The sequence below is a fragment of the Musca autumnalis genome, unplaced genomic scaffold, assembly GCF_047663935.1.
Source record: "Musca autumnalis isolate F117 unplaced genomic scaffold, ASM4766393v1 scaffold_1, whole genome shotgun sequence".
In the NCBI taxonomy this organism is placed as follows: Eukaryota; Metazoa; Arthropoda; class Insecta; order Diptera; family Muscidae; genus Musca; species Musca autumnalis.
In genome coordinates, this window is record NW_027411644.1 from 6953078 (window position 1) to 6977122 (window position 24045).

The 24045-nt window shown below is 33.4% G+C and overlaps 2 protein-coding genes across 6 annotated transcripts in view; one reads left to right on the plus strand and one right to left on the minus strand.

The window, feature by feature from the left end:
• The window catches only part of LOC141390265 (DNA replication licensing factor REC-like), a 33936-nt gene that overhangs the window by 4819 nt on the left and 5072 nt on the right, over positions 1 to 24045 (plus strand). For all 5 annotated transcript variants that reach the window (XM_073963110.1, XM_073963121.1, XM_073963153.1 and 2 more), the window contains one exon: positions 9 to 126. In XM_073963110.1, the coding sequence (XP_073819211.1) occupies positions 9 to 126 (118 nt within the window). The remainder of the gene's footprint in view (positions 1 to 8; positions 127 to 24045) is intronic.
• Positions 110 to 23277, minus strand: LOC141390271 (nose resistant to fluoxetine protein 6). Its single transcript, XM_073963169.1, has 11 exons — positions 23005 to 23277; positions 17240 to 17535; positions 7560 to 7719; positions 7335 to 7484; positions 6899 to 7274; positions 6680 to 6845; positions 2290 to 2369; positions 2110 to 2223; positions 1505 to 1839; positions 396 to 538; positions 110 to 335 (listed from the first exon to the last, which is right to left on the minus strand). Exons 1-11 carry the CDS (start codon positions 23081 to 23083, stop codon positions 231 to 233), a joined length of 2004 nt encoding a protein of 667 aa, XP_073819270.1. The 5' UTR covers positions 23084 to 23277; the 3' UTR covers positions 110 to 230.

The window sequence follows — 24045 nt, forward strand, 5'->3', positions numbered from 1 at the left end:
TTTTCCAGTATATTCTCGCCAACAACTGAAACCTTTATTCGTAGACGCTGCCAGCGAAGAGTTAAAGAAATTCTATCTGGAATTAAGGGAACAAGCTGAGGGTTCTCAGTTTTCTATATCTTCGGGGTAAGTGAGAATTGTAAATGCATGTTTTATTTCTTATTTTAAAAAGTAATATTAAAAAAGTAATAAACGTAAGTACAATATATCAGTCATATTTGTTCGAGGAATCACCGTAATAGCTTTAGAATTGACGACACCGGTAATTCAAGTATAATGGCCAACATAAATGACACCACATAAGATGCTGACATAGTAAATACTATAAAGGCAAACTGCAAAGAAAATGGACATTATTCCAAGAAGTTGGTTGCTATGATGAGTGTATGGCTTACCATCATTCCAGTTCCAATGTAGATGGGATCTCTTAGCGTAGCAATCACCACTCTACATATTATGAGATGAACCATAAAGGCACCGTATGTTAGACGTCCCAAAGTGCGAAAAATCGGTAGGCAACAGAATTTTCTGAGAACCCCTAAAAAGAAAACATATGCTTTAGAAACTTGATCTTTTGGGGAAATTTGTTCCTTGAAATTATACGATTTGGCATTTTATTTTTCTGATATCCATCAAAGCAAGGTGAATTATGTTCGTTCGCTCGAACTACTGCCAAACTTCTGTTATTTTAAAAATTATTTGATTCAATTTAAAGCAAAATTCAAAAAACAAACAAACATTTTCTGCAACAACAGGAGTTTAGTAGTAGTTCGAACGAACAAAGAAATGAATCGTCTTACTGAAACAGTCCATTAGTTTTTTATTTCAAAACTTTTTGTACCGAGGAATGCACAAAAAAATAAAAATATTTGGTCTGTTCCAGAACTGCAAGAATTTACTAATTTTTACTATTTTTCCGATAACATAAAAGAAAAAATGTTATCGTAGTAAAAAATAGCAGCTTCTTGCAGGTTCTGGAGCAGAGAAATTATTAGAAAAATTTAAAAAGAAGTTGTACAAGTATGTATACTTTTGGCTGAACTCAAATATTTTTATTATTCTTTAAAACAAAGATGTATTTTGACAGCTAGAGTATGCATACAGGGGCAACTTGTAATTGCATCATGCATCAAAGTTTTTAATAATAACCAATAAGACTTTAAAGGCCAAACAAGATTACAGAGATTTATATATGACACGATAATATATTCATATAAATTAAAAATTTGTCAATTTAAACTAACTAAAAAAATTAATAGCAATAACAATCGCACAACCAATCCTACAATAACAATGACAACCTGCCTAGTCCTGTATTAGTGAAAGCTTTGATGCCATCCAAAATGATTAGTGATTACAGATTTAAAAGTATTAGGAGAATAAGGAAACCGCCTTTCATTATAAGGAATTGACTTGTTCCATATCCCCTTAAACTTTCTAATATTCTGTGTTGATATTTGAAGGTATCTTTGCAAGAGAACTGAAATCATTTCTTAATACTTACATCCACATTTCGCTGACATTCCCACAATGAAAGCACCCAAACCAAAGCCCCACATATTTCGCTGAACAGCAGCATATACACTGCACATACGCATATCCTCATTGTACTCTTGTACAAATTCGTGACCAGAGAACAGCCATAAAACACCAATTGGAATTAAAGCATAGAATGTTGTATGAAGCCAAATGTTTTCCCGAATTTTAATACGATTTGAAGATACATAATCGTAAAGTAATGCCGATAAGACTCCAAAGAAATAGCAAGCGAAATTCATGTGAAACGGTACATAGGACTCGTTAAATTGTCGACTTTCTATAAACGAATCTCGTTGAACTCTGAAAAATTTTTTAAAGTCAAAAAATCGAATAATTGTTATAAAATAATCTTGTACTAATTTATTTAGTTTGGCTTAGGTTTTTATTTATTTTTTTTACTATTATTCTAATAATTCGCTCTTATCCGAAAGTTGCCATAAACGGCAATTGATTTCAATTATTTTTAACAAAAATATTATAATTATACAAAAAAATTAAAATAAAAACATTCTGTCCTAAAGCCAAACAAAATAAAGTAGTTAATTTGAATACTTTAATCGTTCTACTTACTGAGGTGAGGCTATCATCATGGCTTGGTAATTATTTGCATAAGTCAAGATTCCTGGTAATAGCACAAACAATCCTATTGTAATTCCAAATATCCATTTGCTTTGTTTTGGAAACCTTGCGGAACATTAAAATATATAAGAAATTATTTGGAATATAGCTGTAATGAAATCGAAAACATACCTATGAGCCAAAATTAGGACAATTAAACTGAGAACAAAGCACTGAGTATCGGATGCCAAATACCAAGCTTGTAGCATACACTATAAGAAAAATAAAGTTTATATAATAAATACACATTTTTGTTCGAGCTTGAGGTCTTGATGTTTTCTTTATTCTTTTATGATTTTTCCAATATTTCGGAATTAATTAAATTCCATCTTCAGGGAGTATTGATCTACAAATAAAAACAATGTACGACTTATAATCTATATCACAGCATTTGTTACAAATAAATAAAATTGTATAATTACAGAAAAATAAATAAAATTGTATAATCACAGAAAAATATAAATAAATCTTACGTGTAAATAATAATAAAGCAAACTTAAAAACTAGCGTAGTATGTCTACCATCGTCAAAATTTAGTATTGCACTGATTATTATTTACGAATTGCTCGATCGTTTTTCTGTGTTAGGTATCTGTAACAGTATGCTGTATTGTCGGTGTCTGTTTTGCTGTTTATTCGTTTTGTTGTTGGTAAGCTGTTTATGTGGAGCATCTCAAGTGTAAGTCTTTTGTTGTAATGACTCTCTGCTTGTAGCACTCTCACTCCATCGATGTTGGGTATGTGATTATGATGTTTGCAGTGTTCGGCAAGCGCTGTTTTTTGTGTTACATTTGTATTCCTTAGCTTAATGTCGGACTTGTGTGCCGACATGCGTGTTTTAAGCTTATTTTTGGTCGTACCAACATATAGCTTACCACAATTTTCTTCAGTATTACCTCCACACTCAATTTGATAGATCACATTGTTTCTTTCCATTTTTGGTATCTTACTTTTTACTTGGCTGAATATTGTTTTAGTTGTATTGTTTGAAGTATGGGCTATTGTATATTTGTTGTTGTCATATATATTCGATTTTTCTAATCTTTCTGATATATTAGGTATATATATCAGTGATTTGTAAATTTTTGGTGATTTTTCTTCTGTAGGTTCTTTTGTATTCTTCGGTTTATATTTATTCAATAAAGAGTTGGTTAATTGGAGTGGAAAATCATTCTGAGTAAGTATTTTTCTAATTTTGTTCTTATTTTCATCGTGGAATTGTTTATCGCTTATATTCATTACTCTATTTATTAGATTATTTGCCGTATTGATAATGGTTCTTTTTGTATGTTTTGAGTGGAAGTTTATAAGCCTCCCTGAGGCTGTGGGTTTCTGGTACCAATTTAAGTTTATTTTGTTGTCGAAATTTCTTATAATTAATGTGTCCAAATATGGAATTTTCCCGTCAATTTCTTTTTCCAGCGTAAATTTTATGTTTTTATTAAAGTTATTCAGCTTAGTCAATGTTTCATCTATTGCATCTTCCCTTACTATTGCAAAAATGTCATCCACGTATTTCGTCAGTATTTTTGGTTTTGTTGAAAGTGATCCCAATGAAGTATCAAGTAATGATTCCATCACTAAATCTGCTATAATGGGGGACGCAGGGGAACCCATAGGTAGTCCAACTTTCTGTTTATACAATTTCTCTTCATATTTGAAGTATCTGTTCTCTTTAATACAGAATTTCACAATGCTCAGGAACAAGTTTTTTGGTATTTTTGTATATTGTTGAATGTCATTCCATCTATTTTCTATTATTTGTAATCCTAAATCTACAGGTATGCTAGGAAACAACGAGACCACGTCAAAGGAAACCATTTTTTCATTCTCGCAAATCGTCATATTCTTAATCTTATCTCTAAATTGCACCGAATCTCTTATGTTATAAGCTGAGTTTTTTGTCAGGTTTTTAAGTATATTTACTACGTATTTGCATAACTTGATTGATGGCGAGTTTATCGATGAGCAAATTGGTCTGAGGGGGAAACCGTCTTTGTGGATTTTTGGTAATCCATATATCCTTGGCGCGGTTGCTACGTCTATCTTCAATCGTTTTCTCTCCATTGTTGTGATAATTTCGTTTTTGAACAATTCTTCCACTAATTCGTTATTTTTCTTTTGTAAACTCGATGTTGGATCTTTAGTGATGCGCTGATATGTCATCATATCTGATAATAATATTTTCATTCTCTCTTGATAATCCTTTTTCTCCATAGCTACAGTGACGTTGCCTTTATCTGCATTTAATATTAGAATGTCTTTGTTGTGCCTAAGGAATTTTCGTGTGCGTTCCACTGTGTTTATAATAAATTTGTCTCTTGTGACAAAATGAGAGAAATCACAAGAGACAAATTTATTATAAACACAGTGGAACGCACACGAAAATTCCTTAGGCACAACAAAGACATTCTAATATTAAATGCAGATAAAGGCAACGTCACTGTAGCTATGGAGAAAAAGGATTATCAAGAGAGAATGAAAATATTATTATCAGATATGATGACATATCAGCGCATCACTAAAGATCCAACATCGAGTTTACAAAAGAAAAATAACGAATTAGTGGAAGAATTGTTCAAAAACGAAATTATCACAACAATGGAGAGAAAACGATTGAAGATAGACGTAGCAACCGCGCCAAGGATATATGGATTACCAAAAATCCACAAAGACGGTTTCCCCCTCAGACCAATTTGCTCATCGATAAACTCGCCATCAATCAAGTTATGCAAATACGTAGTAAATATACTTAAAAACCTGACAAAAAACTCAGCTTATAACATAAGAGATTCGGTGCAATTTAGAGATAAGATTAAGAATATGACGATTTGCGAGAATGAAAAAATGGTTTCCTTTGACGTGGTCTCGTTGTTTCCTAGCATACCTGTAGATTTAGGATTACAAATAATAGAAAATAGATGGAATGACATTCAACAATATACAAAAATACCAAAAAACTTGTTCCTGAGCATTGTGAAATTCTGTATTAAAGAGAACAGATACTTCAAATATGAAGAGAAATTGTATAAACAGAAAGTTGGACTACCTATGGGTTCCCCTGCGTCCCCCATTATAGCAGATTTAGTGATGGAATCATTACTTGATACTTCATTGGGATCACTTTCAACAAAACCAAAAATACTGACGAAATACGTGGATGACATTTTTGCAATAGTAAGGGAAGATGCAATAGATGAAACATTGACTAAGCTGAATAACTTTAATAAAAACATAAAATTTACGCTGGAAAAAGAAATTGACGGGAAAATTCCATATTTGGACACATTAATTATAAGAAATTTCGACAACAAAATAAACTTAAATTGGTACCAGAAACCCACAGCCTCAGGGAGGCTTATAAACTTCCACTCAAAACATACAAAAAGAACCATTATCAATACGGCAAATAATCTAATAAATAGAGTAATGAATATAAGCGATAAACAATTCCACGATGAAAATAAGAACAAAATTAGAAAAATACTTACTCAGAATGATTTTCCACTCCAATTAACCAACTCTTTATTGAATAAATATAAACCGAAGAATACAAAAGAACCTACAGAAGAAAAATCACCAAAAATTTACAAATCACTGATATATATACCTAATATATCAGAAAGATTAGAAAAATCGAATATATATGACAACAACAAATATACAATAGCCCATACTTCAAACAATACAACTAAAACAATATTCAGCCAAGTAAAAAGTAAGATACCAAAAATGGAAAGAAACAATGTGATCTATCAAATTGAGTGTGGAGGTAATACTGAAGAAAATTGTGGTAAGCTATATGTTGGTACGACCAAAAATAAGCTTAAAACACGCATGTCGGCACACAAGTCCGACATTAAGCTAAGGAATACAAATGTAACACAAAAAACAGCGCTTGCCGAACACTGCAAACATCATAATCACATACCCAACATCGATGGAGTGAGAGTGCTACAAGCAGAGAGTCATTACAACAAAAGACTTACACTTGAGATGCTCCACATAAACAGCTTACCAACAACAAAACGAATAAACAGCAAAACAGACACCGACAATACAGCATACTGTTACAGATACCTAACACAGAAAAACGATCGAGCAATTCGTAAATAATAATCAGTGCAATACTAAATTTTGACGATGGTAGACATACTACGCTAGTTTTTAAGTTTGCTTTATTATTATTTACACGTAAGATTTATTTATATTTTTCTGTGATTATACAATTTTATTTATTTTTCTGTAATTATACAATTTTATTTATTTGTAACAAATGCTGTGATATAGATTATAAGTCGTACATTGTTTTTATTTGTAGATCAATACTCCCTGAAGATGGAATTTAATTAATTCCGAAATATTGGAAAAATCATAAAAGAATAAAGAAAACATCAAGACCTCAAGCTCGAACAAAAATGTGTATTTATTAAGAAATTGGAAAGGTCGATAAAATCAAGAAACACATAAAGTTTATATATATAATAAATTATATACATGTCAATTGATTTCATTGAATCTACCCGTTCATTAACATTGATATAATTATTGAGATATAACAGATTAATCCACCAATTTTTGCGACAGGATAGCTGTTCTCGGCCAAATATATGACGAAACATAGGTCCACCAGCATTTTCAAAATAAACTCCACTCCATAACACAACAAATGCATATGGTATGGTCAATCTGCACAAGAGAAAATGTTCAATTTTATGCAAACTAATATTTTTAAAACATACCTTAAATACCGAAACAAATTGAATTTTAGAAAAGTCATTATATACTGCCCTGTGGTTACTTCTTTGTTTGCCTTGGCAAATACCAACCAATTTAGCATTAATAAAAATCCTCCAATTACAAAGAATGTTACCGTTATCAAATTTCCAGCCATTAATAGTGTGCCGGTCGACGTGTGCAAAAGACGTTCTGGATCTTGGGGATTACTGATAGCACCTTCATATAGCACCCAATTTGTATGGGCAAATATAACCAAAAACATGGCAAAAAATTTAAAACAATCCAAAAATCTCAACTCTCTGCCCACTTTTCCCGAGGCTTCTTGATTTAAGCGATACCAATTGCGGGCCATAGAAAAGGCTACACCAATTTTTGAAGCTGAGGAAAGATTTATATGTAAATAAATATACATTTTGAGAAATTACAATTATTGTTTACCTGTATCTCCAGGTGGCGTCTTATAATGATCACGATCAGTAAGCAATTTGTCATTATTTTGATGTTTCAAATATAAATCGAATAGACTGCTGGCAGCTACCAATAATACCAATGTAAACAATACAATGTAGAATGAAAAGTTCCAAAGATCTGTGGAGGAATTATAGATTTTTCATAAATAGAAACCATCTGTACAAACGTTTCTAATATACTTCCAATATTTACCATTTTCTACGACTTCATTATTTTTATAACAATATTCAATGGCACTTTCAGCTCTTAGTCCATATTTTTTAAGGCGCAGATTTACACATTGATTCATGAGAGGATTCCATACTTGACGATTTGATTCCTCAGATTGAAATAATTTCAAATAGGTATTAAACTGTTGGAATTAATGCATAAATTTAATAATATATGTCTAAAATAATGATATTAATGTCAATAGTTTCATAATATAAAATATTAAAACATATTAAGATGTAATAATATACTATATATAAAGCCATGGGAACATCCCACTTTGGATTCAAGGAAGGTATGGGAACCCGAGAAGCACTTTTTTCAATACAAACATTGGTTCAGAAATGTAAAAACGCACAAAAAGACCTATATCTATGCTTCATTGATTACGAAAAAGCTTTCGACACAGTGTTACACGATAAGTTGATTGACATCCTCATCTCCATTGGCCTAGATCAGAAAGAAGTACAATGTATTAACAGTCTATATTGGAATCAAAATGCACAAATAGAAGTGAACGGGGAAATGACAAATAGTATTGATATATCCAAGGGAGTCAGACAGGGGTTCATATTATCACCTTTGCTATTCATTTCATTTCATTTATTTATCAATTGTAATATAAAAAAGCCAACATGGCCAATAACTTATATTATCTTACTACAAAGAAAGAATTTTTCAAGAATCGACAAACAAAATTCCAATCGGCGTTCCTTTAAATGGAACATTTCTGAACAACATACGATATGCTGATGATACAACCTTACTGTCGCATAGCCTATCTGGACTCCAGAATCTTGTGAATAAGCTCACAACACACAGCGAGAAATATGGTATGACAATTAACATCAGTAAAACAAAATTCATGGTTGTAAGCAAAAAGAATGACCACAATAATGCAATATTGAAAATTCACAACACCAATGTGGAGAGGGTTAAAAGTTTCAAATATCTAGGAATTACAATAACCGAACAGTGGGACTGTTCAAAACAAATACGATGCAGAATTGAACTGGCCAGAGAAGCATTTTCAAAATACAGACGAGTGTTTACGAGTCATGACATTAATCTTGAAACAAAGATTCGTTTTATCAAAACCTATATATGGTCAGTGCTATTGTACGCAATGGAAGTATGGACCATAAAAACTGCTGATATAAGAAGACTTGATGCTTTTGAAATGTGGATTTCTAGGAGAGTTCTGAAAATTCCTTGGACAGCCCATGTGACAAATGCCGATGTTCTAAGAAGGATGCACTGCGAAAGAGAACTTATCTCAGTTGTAAAAATACGAAAAACAGCGTATTTGGGACATATAATGCGAAATCAAAAATGTAAATTACTGCAAATTGTAATCCGCACAAGGATAGAAGGAAACCCTGCTAGAGGTGGAAAGGAGACAACATGGATCGATAACATCACAGAATGGACTGGCATCCGAGACATTACAACCCTATTGTTTAAGGCTAGAGATAGAGAGGCGTTTGCAGATATACTAAGAAATCTATAAACAAAAATATTACAAATATTGTATCCATATGTATTTATAAAAAAAAATATTTGTATTGTATTGGTCGCTAACATTCGGAAAACGAATTGGCAAATAAAGAAGAATATACTATTGTATGTATGATCGCTTTATATCAGAAAAACGGATCCGCAAATAAAGAAGAAGAAAATTATGATGTAATCAATAAATAAGTGAACCAAACCATCCAGTACTTCTCGGGTAAAAGCGGCATTAAATATGAACTTTTTAGCCAGTTCCAGTATGAACGAAGTAAACAACAGTTTTTTTTCGCTGACAATGCTTATTTAATGAAAGTCTTAATGTTTTTCACCACGCACTTCAAATATGTTTGTGAAACATTAGTATCTACAGGCTGACGTAGTTGTGGACGATTCCAAGCAACGGTCCTGATTAGCTTTAACATTGGATATTGAGTCCTCTATCATATTAAATTATTTCTGATATTCCCTTGGTGTTACCTTACCTGGGGGACTAACTTTTACATCCAGTAAAAGTAGTGAGCTAACATATCGTCGGTGTCATGCTTAAGTGTTCCATACGCCATTTGCCCGATTCGAGAAAAACTCAAGTTAGGGCCATTATTATATGTGTTCTTTAAATATCTGATGGATTTGAAAACGCAAAATAAACCAATTTGGAGCCACTAAAAATACAGTTTTTACATTGAATGTTAATGCCACGAAGCTCCTCCTTGAAATTCAATCATCATTTTTAACTTTAAGTTAACCAAAACACTATAAATCTGTTCGGTAAATCCAAACTTTAACAAAAGAAGACTTATAATAATGGGGGTTAATGTTTGAGTCCATACAGGCTAGAGGTGGTGCAAAAATCCAACACTTTAAGAGCTCAGTTCTGCTTAACTAAACTCAAAGAATATATCAGGAGGTCTAGAAGTTATGGGCAATTTTTATAATTGGAAAAGGTTTCTGAATTGTTCTATGGGATCTTTTTTTCATGTTTTTGTCAGTTTGTGTCACATGTAACACGTTTGGTCACATTTCAACCAAGTCACTTTTTATCAATTGTGTTCCATCTCCCTTATTTGAAGCGCTACTGTGGAGTTTAAAGTTCAGGGCTTTAAATTAAACATTTATATGAGAAACTAAATACATTAAGGATCATTATTATAGGTCTCCTTAACATTTATTTAAAGGGTTACCTCCACTTATCACTATTTTTTGCTTATTTTGAAATATATAGGGTGGGTAGAATATGTGGTAAAAATTTCGATCGGAACAAAACGGACTGATTTTTTGCATTTCTAATGTAACATAAAAGCTTTTCTCAATATTCGATGTTTGTAGTCGGTGTCCACACTAGATTCAAGACGAATGAACGTATCTGCGTGTGTTTTTGTGGGCCTACATCAAAATTTTGTCTTTAAACGAAGGAATTTTTTGTTTCACCGATTTTTTGCCTGTGGTATTAAGTAGAAGGCGTTAAACTTAAGCGAGAATAAATTGTGTTTTTCATATAACAATACAATATTCAAATACAGTACAATATTCAAATATATTTAGATTTAAAAACTATTATTCGTCAGTTTTTTTTAAAACCAGTCCTTTAAAAGAAGTTGTTCAATGCGCCACATTCTTCGTAACTTGACAACATTGGGCAATTTTTTGTTCCAAACGCCATGATTTTTGGTGTGGAACGGTTCGTCGATAGGAAACAAACATGTTCACAGTTGTTTTGTTACATACGCCAGGCAAACCAAACCAAATGGGAGATAGAAGAAAAGGGCATAGCTTTAAACATTGTAAGGTACCTTTATCTCAAAATGTCAAATATGGCGTATGGAATACTTGACACCGACGACATGTCGCTCCTTTTCCCATGAAAAAACTTACTATAAAAGAATATAGATGGGATTCTACTCAGTATTTACCTAAAATATGGGTAACTGTACATATATGTACATATATTGAAATGAACATTTTGTTTTTCTCTCATATAGAAAATCAAATATGCAACAAAAAAGACTAGAAAATCGTTTTAAATCCGCTCTCTTGACATTTTCTATGTTTTATATAGAGCGTTAAAGTTGTATGTGAGGGGAAAAAACATGTAGGCTGCAAAAATCACAATTTTACAGAAAATTACTAATTCTCAAGATAATCAACTGAAATCGATGATAAAATCAGTTGATATATGGAATATGATAAAGCGTGCTTCAACATTGGTGTTTTAATCTAATGTAGCAAAAATAATGTTGTTACTATTTTTGGGAGTTTTATCAAAATATGGGCCAAAATATGTCATATTTAAACTGTTTTCTTATGTAAATAAGATAATCTTAATTATATTGAATCTAAAATTTGTTAATATAACGCGTGTCCTGCCCTAATTTGAGCATTATTGGTTGCATAGTTTCTACTCGTATCTACCTTTTGGCAAATTTCTTGGTATTTACCCAATTTACCAATTTTAATGGGTATTTACCCATTTCCCATTTCAATGAAAGGAAAGAAAAATATATACTAGTTAATCCAATGCATTTATGGTTAGGATAATCGCAGAGAAAATCTGATTAGACAGAAACTCGTTTTATCACAAAATAAAACGAATTAGGCGCAGAAATGTTTGCATATTTTTACATATTTGCATAAAATGAGCATATGCAAAACTATATACAAGGATTTGTGGTCTAAACATCCCACCGAAATGACTGAAATGTGGTATTAAGTCTTCGTTAGGGGTATGAAACTTTACACCTGAAATTTGTCCGCATGGGTCCACATCTTCATACAGCCCTCATAGAACGGTATCTCCCGATTTCCGATATTTTGAAGGTTGTGGCCTCAACATCACCCCGAAATGACTGAAATTTGGTATTTAGTCTTCGTTGGAGGTATACAAATTTTCACCTAAAATTTCTCGGTATAGGTCCACGCCTTCATATAGCCCCCATAGAACGATACCTCCCCATTTTCGGTATTTTGAAGGTTGTGGTCACAGTAATCCACAGAAATGGCTGAAATCTGGTATTTGGTCTTCATTTGGGGTATTAAACTTTCCATAAGAAATTTGTCGGTACAGGTTCACGTCTTCATATAGCCCCCATAGAACGGTACCTCCGGATTTCTGGTATTTTCAAGGTTGTGGCCTCAATATCCAACCGAAATGGCTGAAATTTGGTATTAAGTCTTGCTTGGGGGTAAACAACTTTCCACCTAAAATTTGTCGGTTTAGGTTCAAGCCTTCATATAGCTCCCATAGAACCATACACGCAAAAAAAATCGGCCTCTCTAACATATGTCCCAAACATATTTTGCAGCAAACATATATATGTTTGCAACAGTCCCAAACATAATATATGTTTGGGTCTGCAAACATATATATGTTTGGGTGCAAACATATATATGTTTGGGTGCAAAGATATTTATGTTTGGGTGCAAAGATATATATGTTTGGGTGCAAACAAAGATATGTTTGGGTGGAAACAATTTTATGTTTGGGTGCAAACATTTTATATGTTTGGGTGCCAAAAAATACAAACCCAAACGGCACAAAAAAAAACAAACACATGCACCAGTGGGCGCTTACTGAGAGCAAGGGAGCGTAAAATTCAATGTAAAACACTTTAAAATGTGTGCTCACTTGCTCTCAGTAAGAGCTCACTGGCTATCTCTATAGTATACACACAAATGTTGAGGTTTTTTATTAAAAGGCAAAAGAACAAAAAACACATAGGTACATACAAAATTCCAAAGAAATACATAACACACTTTAATGAAAGAAAAACTGATTGAAATAATTTGTAGTCACACTTTTAAAAAGGAAAAATATATAGAAACGTAGTTGATCGCTTCTCCTTAGTTGTGAAATAAAACAAATTGTCCTCTTAGTTGAAATCATCAGCGGGGAATCGGCATTTAGAATCAAATGATTATGTAATGTAATAAATAAATATGGATATGCCATATTTCAAACATACATAAGTATGTATGTAGTTACCAATATTAAATACGATTTCTTCCTTGTCCAATAAAATATTTCCATTCAACTTTCCGATTCAATTATAAAATGTATTGGGCATTTAATTTACTAAAAACACAATTTCTTTAAGAAAACACAAAACACTGATTTATTCATTCACTTTACCGTCTTGACTCTACAAAGGTAACTAAAACACTGAAGAAAGAAAAAAAAAATATAATTCATATCATTTCTCCTTTTCTTCTTCGTTGGTTAACAACAACAAAACAAGAAACACACGAGTTTGACGCATACATGCCACCAAAGCCCCCTTCTTCGCTTCTACGTCTTCTATTATACAATACACACAACTCTTTATTATAAAGCAGCTTCCACAGCCGCGAGAGCACTGTTATTACTCTCGTTGACAAACATCCTCTCTCCACCCATGAAAAAAATGTTCTAACATAAAAAGTATGTTTTACCCAAACATATCAAATTGAGATATGTTACAAAATGTTGCAAACATAAATTTGTTTGGACCCAAACATATTATGTTTGGATCCAAACATATATTTGTTTGCAACCGGTCCCAAACATATATTTGTTTGGATCCAAACATATTTCTAACATAAATTTTTCTGCGTGTACCTTCTGATTTTCGGTATTTTGAAGGTTGAGGCTGTGGTTATACATTTCACTATTTTATTGACTTGTCTTAAAAGTATTTTAAACAGAAAAATTGTATATACAAACATTTTTATACTTATTATTGAAATATTTGTTGCATAAGTCATATGTTTCGATTGCAATTTAATCAGAAGCCAAAAATATGCCAATCCCAAAAAGAGTCGGACCAAAAATAGGGGTTGTATAAAATTTCGCTGTCTAGTTATTACAGAAAGAACAAAACAATTTACACACTGTGTTTGAGCTATTATGAAAAGAGATATCCACTCTTTTGGGTCTATGAAAGATCCGTGAAAGATATTATATCTAGATTCAATCGGGTGGATGAAAGAAATGGAATAGAATAACCCGTGTAAACACAAGGTTTTTTATCATCCGCTGCCCTGGACCTTTCTAGAGGTTGTGTATATTACTCTGTGAACCGAAATTTTGGGGGGGGGGGGGGGGGGGTGGAAAATTCCTATTGGAGATGAAAGCCCTTGGTGAGTATATACAGAACCCCGAAGGACAGATTCGCCGTGAGTCGTTCTTTCGTGATATGGCGTGATGAAGTTTTTGCTAGAGACCCTGTAAGCTATCAGGAATTAGCGTTATATCTTTGTCTACTGTTGCTTTAGCTTATTTTTGATGTGACATGTCTTCAGTCAAATCGAATGAGGATTATTTTCGTAGAGCACTTCGACATTCTAACTCGCTTCCTTCAATGTCCTTTTCGTCCTTTATTTTAAGAGCCGCTATAAAAGTACCACAAGATGACGTTTTTCAACTTCGAAATGTTCACCAAAAATGTCGGCCAGAAAATTTTAGGTACGGCTCTCATTGACAACAAATCGATGTTGTCGCGTTTTCGTGGTCGTTTTGTGCACAAGGCACATGCAAAATAGATCGACATATTCCATACAGTCCTCAACTATAAGACCGCCTTCGAAAGCTCAATATGATCAAATGGATTCTAAGCTTTGTCTTAATTGAGCATTCTTGCAAAATTGATACTATAATATAGGATGACCTTAACTGATACAAGATCAGTAGTTAATATATGAAAGAAGATTCCCGATCGATGTTTCAGACAAGGTGACTTTTATTCGGGATTTACTGAATAAATCGGACGAGATGTCAAAGAATCATGTTCTTATTGATCTTTGCAGATGACGTTGATTTAATAGACAGGTCAAAGCGAGCCGAGCACCATTAAAAAAACTTGGAAAGAGTCTGCCAAAATAAAATAAGAAGCTTGTGTTATTGATCTGTAAGACGTAGACTCGGATCTTAGAATATGAAAATCACAATTCGGAGGTACATACACGCAGAGAAAAAAATATGTTTGATCCAACAATATTCCAAGAGCAAAATATGTATTGTTAACATATTGTTGGATTCCTCATGTAGTATTGTAAATCCAAAAATAGTTTGTGTCAAATGAACAATATTTCTCTCTTTTCTTCGAAAATTTGTTTCTCTTCTCTCGCTATTCGATGCCGTTTTGAAAAAACAATTTTGGTGAGTTGTGGTGTGTTTGTATGACATGCTGCCTTTGCCTTTGTTTTTGTGTGTATGTACTTGCGAGACTCTTGTTTTTATTTGTTTCATTCTTCTTTCCTTTTCATGTTTGTTATGGTGTGTTTAATTATTCCTTATGTTGTGGTGGGTTCTTGTGGCTTTTTGTTTGTCTTTGTTGTCAGCCAATGCAGCAAACCATGTATTGTGTTCATCAAAGATTGCAATATTATACGCGACATTTATAGCCAAGTTATGCGAAAAGTGTATATGAGAAGTATATGCACTCAAATCAAAAATTTCTGGGCTGGTTTTCTGTATTGACAATAGTTTTTGTAAACAAAATTAGATTATGATAGTTCCTACAATCGGTATTGTTAACGATTTTAACAATATTGCGGAAATTCGAAAGTTGTTTTTGTTTTCTATGTTTGAAACAAAAGATGGTATTTTTGGATTTGGATTACAATGTTTGAAAAAAACAAATACATTTTTGGAACCAAAACATATATTTTTGTTCCAACAAAAGCGAAAAATATTTTTTCTCTGCGTGTAGTTATTCGCTATATCTACCTCAGTTTGGAAATAAAGAGAAGAATAATATTTGCAGAATGGCTAGTACTTGGTGTGCTTAAGCGCAAAATTCTTCAAAAGATCTACAACTATGGCGTTGGCTAAATCGTGCCATGAGAATAATAATGGAACCACTACAAAGACAAATGGGCAATAGCTTAAATCACTGTATCCTGAATTGAAAAAAATAGGAAATCGACGCGATAAGAAATCTATTCTTAGAACAGCTTATAGGGAAAAACTTATAGACTGATTTCAATAGACTGTTAGGCCATGTTTATATTATAGCCTTTTGCAGGGTTAACCTTCTTAATGAGGATTTATTTGAAGTATACGCAAAGGAATTGACATTTGAAACCCAGTGGGTTTGTTAAGTCCGGTTATATATAAACGTACCATAAATCATTAAATGTACGACGATGCGATCAAAATTGACAATCAACAGATTCCTTACGGTGAATAATTCTGCTATTTAGGAAGCATTGTGACCATATGAGGATGTCTCAAATAGACTTAATAAGGCAAGAATCGCATTTGGACGGCTAAGAAAAACATGGAAAAACACCCTGATAACAAGAGCTACGAAGTAATTACGAAGTACGAAGCATTGAAAATTCGATGCTTGTGTAAAATCTACATTGTTATATGGCAGCAGAACTTGGTTATATAGCGAACTAATTATACAAAGACTTCAGACTTTCATCAACAAATGTCTACGAATCATATGTGGTATATTCTTTCCAAGTATATCTCTAATGAATGCTTAGGGAAATTAGCCGGAGAAACACCTATTGCAAGGCAAATAAAGAGAAAGAAATGGAAATGGATTGGTCACACCTTGCGGAAGCCGTACAATAAAATCTCGAGAATGGCTCAAAAAGGTCCTAGAGAAAAACAGTACTCAAGGAATTGGCAAATATCAATAAATCATGGGGTTATATAAAAACAATTGTGCATAATATATCATAGTATTAAATTATTGTTGATGCCCTATGTTCCCCCGAGGAAAGGAAAAGCCATTCTTAATGGAATACAAGGAAAGCTTTTCTGTTCATGATTAAGTTTTTCACGAATACTTACAATACTATAAACCAAATGTTGATTTTCTGTTGCCGAATTAATTAATTTACAACATTTGCAGAAGAATTTTTTTTAATTTCTGTTATAGAACCTGCAATACGATACTAATTTTTACTACAACAACATTTTTTCTCTATAATATCGACAAAAAATAAAAAATTGTAGATTCTTGCCGTTCTAGAAAAGACCAAATATTGGCAATTGTTTAACTTGCTTATTAGCCTACAATTCATCAAATAAAAAATACAATTTAAACCATAATTTGTTTTGGCTTTTCTCGCTACAATTGAAATATCACTCTTGTGCCTTAAGTCTTTTGTTTCTTTGCATGTTATAACACTCACTACCATATTATTATTTATATACATACCTTTGAATTACTCTCTAATATTCCAACATATAAATCCCTCGCATCTTCCTTTCGCAATAAATTCATTTGTGATTGGCACCATTTCAAGCACATGCCAAAATACAAATGGGAATGATTCAAATGATGTTTGTAATATTTTGAAATATTTTCAATTGCTTGCCAAGCTTCAGCCTGAGGTTCTGGCAAAACATCTGCACGCACAAAACAATACATCGATTGATCATCAGTGAACTCTTGCAAGCAACGATCATAGTTATCGAAGTCATACAAGGGTGGCATTTTGTAATATTGCGTCACTGTAAAAATACCCAAAATAAAACGGAAATTAAAGTTATATAAGTAAATTAATATAAAAAAGATCATCTGAAAAAAATTAAGATGAATCAGCATTGTTTTAACATCCTTGGGAACTTTATGGCATTCTGTAGAAATGAAACCTAATTAGGCACGTTTGTGGCTTTGTTGGCATTAAACGGAAAGTGAAAGGGAAACTTGTTTCTTTTTTATCGTTGTTCTTATTTTGCTTTGTGGTGGGTAACTTCTTAACATTGATGTGTTCCTCTAGAACATCCTTTTGTTTTGTTCGTTTCTTTTTTTTTTTGTAGTAGTAATGGAATAATACCTGCATTTGTTCACACTTGGTGTATTACAAAACAAGTTTAGTACGGCAATTGTTGTTGATTTGAGAAGGCCTGAAGTAAATTTGTTATCTAGAAATTAGTTCCACTTCCGTGCGCGTATTTTATGCAAATCATATAGCAACATGATATCTGATTTATATTTTAAAATAGATTTAGATGATATTTAACTGAATGGTAAACAATTTTTTCCTATTCAAAATAGAATTTTCTCTAGAAGAGATACATAAGAGTTTCCTTTTGGCAAGAAAACACTGCGAAATGTATAACAGGCTGTGCAAGATCTAAGAGAATATAGGGAATAATAGAAAAAATATATAATAATATTCTAATTATATTAATTAAAACGAGCTCGAGGTCTTGATGTTGTTGTTTTTATTTATTTATTATTTTATTCAATATTTCGTCTTTCTTCGAAAGACATCATCAGGATAAATAATATTTAAAGCTATTACAACAATAACAATATTTTTGCAAAGCGTCGATCTAGTGTCGCTGCCATCGTCACAGTGACGAACGTACTATAACATTAAAATAAATAAATAATTCGAATATAAAATTTTCGAATGATTTGTGGTATAAATACTAGTTTCCAAGCTTAACCTTCGTCCACCCACTAAAATAACATTCTAATATACCTGATGATCGGTCTAACCACCCGTGAAACGTAGCATACTAGTTGAATGTGTGGGATTACGGTGGATTCCTAATTTTTCAATGTACCTCTTAGATCATAAACAGCTCAACTCGAAAAGAGATTTAATTCAAATATCACTCTAAAAATGACCTTCGCCTTAATAAGGCAAAACAAAAAAAAGTTTATTTGTTTCAATACAAAGAACTAGGAGAACTGATGAGTCCAAGTGTTGTTGGACGAAACCAGTCTTCTTTTCCTTTCCCGAAATTAAATCAATTTTAACTACACGAACTTTAAAAAATTGTTGTTTTTATACCCTCAGCATTTATGCTAACGACGGGCAAAATGTGTCTAATCGAAATAATGGTTTTAGACCCCAAGTATGTTTGGACGAAATGTGTTTCAGACAATTTGGAGGCGATTGAGCAATGTCCGTCCGTCTGTCTGGCTGGCTGGAGCGCACGATAACTCTCGAACGGATAAACCGATTCGGTTCAAATTTTGGCTTTCGTAATATTTTGCCCAAACTTAGTTTAAGTTCGAAGATGGGCTTTATCGGTCCACTCCTTCCGGTACCTCCCCCACAAAAGTTCGAAAATGTTCGGAAAATTTGTGCGCACGATAACTCTTGAAGGGAGTAACCGATTTGGTCCATACTTTGCACATCCTGAAATGTGTACCAGACTTAGATAAGGTTTCAATATGGACTCAATCGGTCCGCTCCTTCGGGTACCTCCCACACAAAATTTCGGAAAAGTTCAGTTTAGGGCCATCTCTCGAATCGCTTTGATTTTTGTTTTAGCAACTTGTATTCACTGCCCTTCATACGACGGTACAAGTTTCATTAGGGGCAAGTCCATACTTCCTGAGAAAAAAGCATGAAAGATGCAAAAAACTCCTATGACACCGTGCGAGGTGGTTGGAGCGCAAGACAGCTCTAGATCGGATCTGCCGATTCGGTCCAACATTTGGCCTTAGTAATATTTTGTCCAAACATAGTTTAAGTTCGAAGATAAGCCATATCGATTCACTCCTTCAGGTACCTCCCCCACAAGAGTTCAAAAATGTTCGGAAAAATTGTTCGTACGATAACTCTTGAAGGGAGTGCCCGAATTGGTCCATACTTTACACATCCTAATATATCTACCAGAAATAGATCAGGTTCAAATATGGACTATATTTGTCTACTCCATCCGGTACCTCCCACACAAAATATCGGATAAGTTCACTTTAAGACCTGATATAAAATCACTTTGATTTTTGTTGAAGCAACTTGCATTCGCTGCCTTAATTACGATGGTAAAAGTTTTTTTTTCAGGGGCAAGTCCATACTTCTTGAGCAAACAGCCCGAAGGGTGTAAAAACCCCATTGGCACCATATGTAGTGGCTGGAGATCAACTTCCATAATGGTCAATGTCGATCCATTCCTTTTAGTATCTCCTCCGCAAACCTTTTGATCTTTAATCCTAATCAACATTTTTGTCGGTTCAAACGCCCAACATTTTTAAAACCCCCTAAATACATACGTATTTTGGGAAAAAATTGTTTCAATATACACAGGCTGAGGGTATATCTCTGTCGGCAAAGACTGACACTTTTTTATTTAACTTATAAAAAACAAATATGAGATTAAGCCGACTTACTTTAAAAATAAAAAAATTGCAACAGATTTTTGTAGCCGGCATAGCTCCATGAACACATTATGTTTTTATACCCTACACCACTATGTGGAGAGGGTATTATAAGTTGGTTTTGGGCAAAAAGTTTGTAACGCATCGAAATAATGGTCGTAGACCCATACTTATATATACCAAAATGAATGTCTCGACGAGCTGAGTCGATCTGGCTATGTGTGTCCGTCCGTCAGTCCGTCCGTCCGTCTGTCCGTCTGTCCATCTAAACCTTGTAATCACGCTACAGGTCGCAATTTTGATCTGATCGTCACGAAATTTTGGATGTTGATGGGGGTCCCGGAGGGGAAGAAGCCTATTGATTTTGGTGATGGTCGGATAATATTTAGGGGTCGGAAAGGGCAAAAAACTTAGGTGGTTAAAAAGACAATGTTTTTTTTTAAAGCGAATATCTCAGCTTCTGTTTGGGGTATACCAAAAGCAAAACCTGGCAATAAAAGTAGAAAATATCGCCTTTCTAATGATGTAAAGTAGGTGGTCGTAGGTAATCAAACAACGAAGATATCACAATAGTCGCAAATAAAACCCCAATTTGCATTTTTGCGATGTTCATTATATTGACGAATATCACAGCTTTGATTGAAAATTTTCAAAAAGCAAAGCCTGAATATGGAAGTAGAAGATCCCATCTTTACAATGATGCAAACTAGGTCTGCGTAGGTAACCAAATAACGGAGATATCGCAATAGTCGGTAATACATCCCATTTTTCTATTTTTTGGAAATCACGCTACAGGTCGCAATTTTGATCGGAACGTCACGAAAATTTGAGGGTTAATGGGGGTCTCACAGATTAAGAAGCCTATTGATTTTGGTGATGGTCGGATAATATTTAGGGGTCGGAATGGGCAAACACTTATTTGGAGAAAAGTCAACATTTTATTTCAAAGCCAATATATCTGTTTCTTTAAGAGGTATATCAAAAGCAAAACCTGGCAAGGAAAGTAGAAAATATCACCTTTACAACGATGTAAAGTAAGTTGTCGTAGGTGGTCAAATAGCAGAGATATGACAATAGTCGATAATGCAACCCATTTCCGATTTTTTTGTAATCACGCCACAGGTCGCAATTTTGATCGGATCGTTACGAAATGTTGGGGGTTAATGGGGGTTCCAAAGAGAAAGAAGCCTATTGATTTTGATGATGGTCAATTAATATTCAGGGGTCGGAATGGGCAAACACTTATTTGGAGAACGGTCAACGTTTTATTTCAAAGCCAATATCGCTATTTCTTTAAGAGGTATATCTAAAGCAAAACCTGACAAGGTAAGTAGAAAATATCACCTTTACAACGATGTAATGTAAGTTGTCGTAGGTGGTCAAATAGCAGAGATATGACAATAGTCGATAATGCAACCCATTTCCGATTTTTTGTAATCATGCTACAGGAAGAAGCCTATTTAGTTTGGTGATGGTCCGATAATATTCAGGAGTCGGAATAAGCGAAAAGCTTATGTGGGAAAAGTCAACGTTTATTTCTTATCCGACTATCTCCGCTTCTGGTTGGAGTATTCCAAAAGGAATACCCGTCAATGGAAGAAGAAAAGATCTCGTTTATATTGATGCAAAGTATGTTGGCGTAAGTGAGCAAACCGAGATATTGCAAAATTCAGTAATATATCCAATTTTCCATTTTTTGTAATCACGCTACAAGTTGGAATTTTGACCGGATAGTGACGAAATTTTGGGGGTAGGTGGGGGTCCCAAATGGAAAGAAGCCTATTGATTTTGATGATGGTCGGATAATATTCAGGGATCGGAATGGGCAAAAACTTATTTGGAGAAAAGGTCTACGTTTTATTTCAAGGCCCATATCTCTGTTTCTTTAAGAGGTATATCAAAAGCAAAACCTGGAAAGGAAAGTTGAATATCACCTTTACAACGATGTAAAGTAGGTTGTCGTAGCTGCTCAAACAACAGAGATATCGCAATAGTCGGTAATGCATCCCATTTTCCGATTTGTTTGTAATCACGCTACAGGTAGCAATTTTAATCGGATCGTCACGAATTTTTTGGGAGTTTATGCGGGTCCCACATAGGAAGAAGCCTATTGATTTTGGTGATAGCCGGATAATATTTAGGGGTCGGAATGGGGAAAAACTCATTTGGAGACAAATTCAAAGTTTTATTCTTTGTGAATATATTGGCTTCTAGTAGGGGTATTCCAACGGCAAACCCTGTCAATGGGAGAAGAAAATATTACCTTTACATTGGTGTAAAGCAGGTTGGCGAATGTGGTCAAACAAGGGAGATACCACAATAGTCGGTAATGCATCCAATTCTTCCATTTTTTGCAATCAGGTCGTAATTTTGATCGGATGGTCACGAAATTTTAGTTGCTTATGGGGGTCCCAGAGAGAAAGAGGCATGTTATTTTCGGTGGTAGTCGGATTATATTCCCTAAAAGAAATGTTTACCAGTGGAAAGCTTATGCACAGGGATAGTGGTGTAGGGTATCACATGGTCGGCCCCGTCCCGACTATAGCCGTTGCTCACTTGTTTTTAATTGGAATTGGTGTAATTTTTTCTTGATTTCCATTATAAAGTACAAAATAGAATTTACAAAAAAATCGTCGATTTTCCACCCAACATGTCTACAGATGACGTCTATTTTTGTTATTGCAGTATTATTTCTATTGGACCTAATCAGACAATAATGTTTACACTAAAAATGATTACGATCACACTTGAGTGCGTTTTTAAAAATGTTTATAAACAAAATATACTAAGCTCATAGCTTTGGCGATTTTTAATAAACGCCCTGTCCCCTTTCTGCTTATGCATCACTCATCACTTACTGTTCATTTGAAATCCTTGAACTTTTATTCCACCAATAATTAGCAAAATACTTAGGTATAAAATTATTTTGGTAAACATGGTTTGCCCAATATTTTTAACACTTTTTATTTGTTAAAGGTATTATGAATTATCTTGTTAGCTCTGCACTTCTATTCAATTGTTATCAAAATTTCCAATTCTTAAATAATTTACAAAATAAATTCAAGCGAATGAAACGACTCAAAAACTTTTATCCAATGCAAACCGTACGCGACAAAAGCTATGAAACGAATAAACCTAATAAGGGCTGCTAAACCCATAGTCAGCAATAAATGCAGCCTAGTTAAGTTTAACGCACACACACATTTGCTGCTTATCATCTTGGTGCATCAAGTTGCAATGCAACTCAAACTTATTATGCTTGCTTTGTATGAAACAAAACTTAACGCTAGTATCGCACACAACAGGCAAAGTTATGAATGAATATCTGAATAAAATCATATTCTTTGTTCTAAAGAAATTGTCAATGAAACAATAAATGTGTAACAAATTATTAATTATAGTTTTTATAATGTTATTAGTCGCTTTGTTAATTAGGTATGGATGTACAGGCATGGACACATCAATGACTAGTTATAAAGCTAAAAATACATTTAATTTATTTTCCAACTAAAATCTATTAAAATGTATGCTCTATAATTTTTGGTTCTTGCTACATTGCTGAGTTTAGATTGGCATATGACAATTTATTTAAATTGCATGAATCTGTGTTAATTTCGTTTAAATAACAAGCGTTATATGTAGCAATTTGGAAATTGAGAAAATAAGATTTAATTTTACCGGGGTGGCAAAATATTCTTAACGATTAAAAATAACACAAAACCTCTGGAATTCCATTATACTGTAAAAGATGAATTTTCTAGCAAAAAAATCGTCAGTTTTTCGGTCATAAAGCGGTCAAAAAAGTAAAGAATCCTCGTTTAAAGACAAGATTTTGATGAATGTACTTAATAAGCCGTTTTCGAGTTATACCAGACACCGATTTCAAATATGCTATTTCG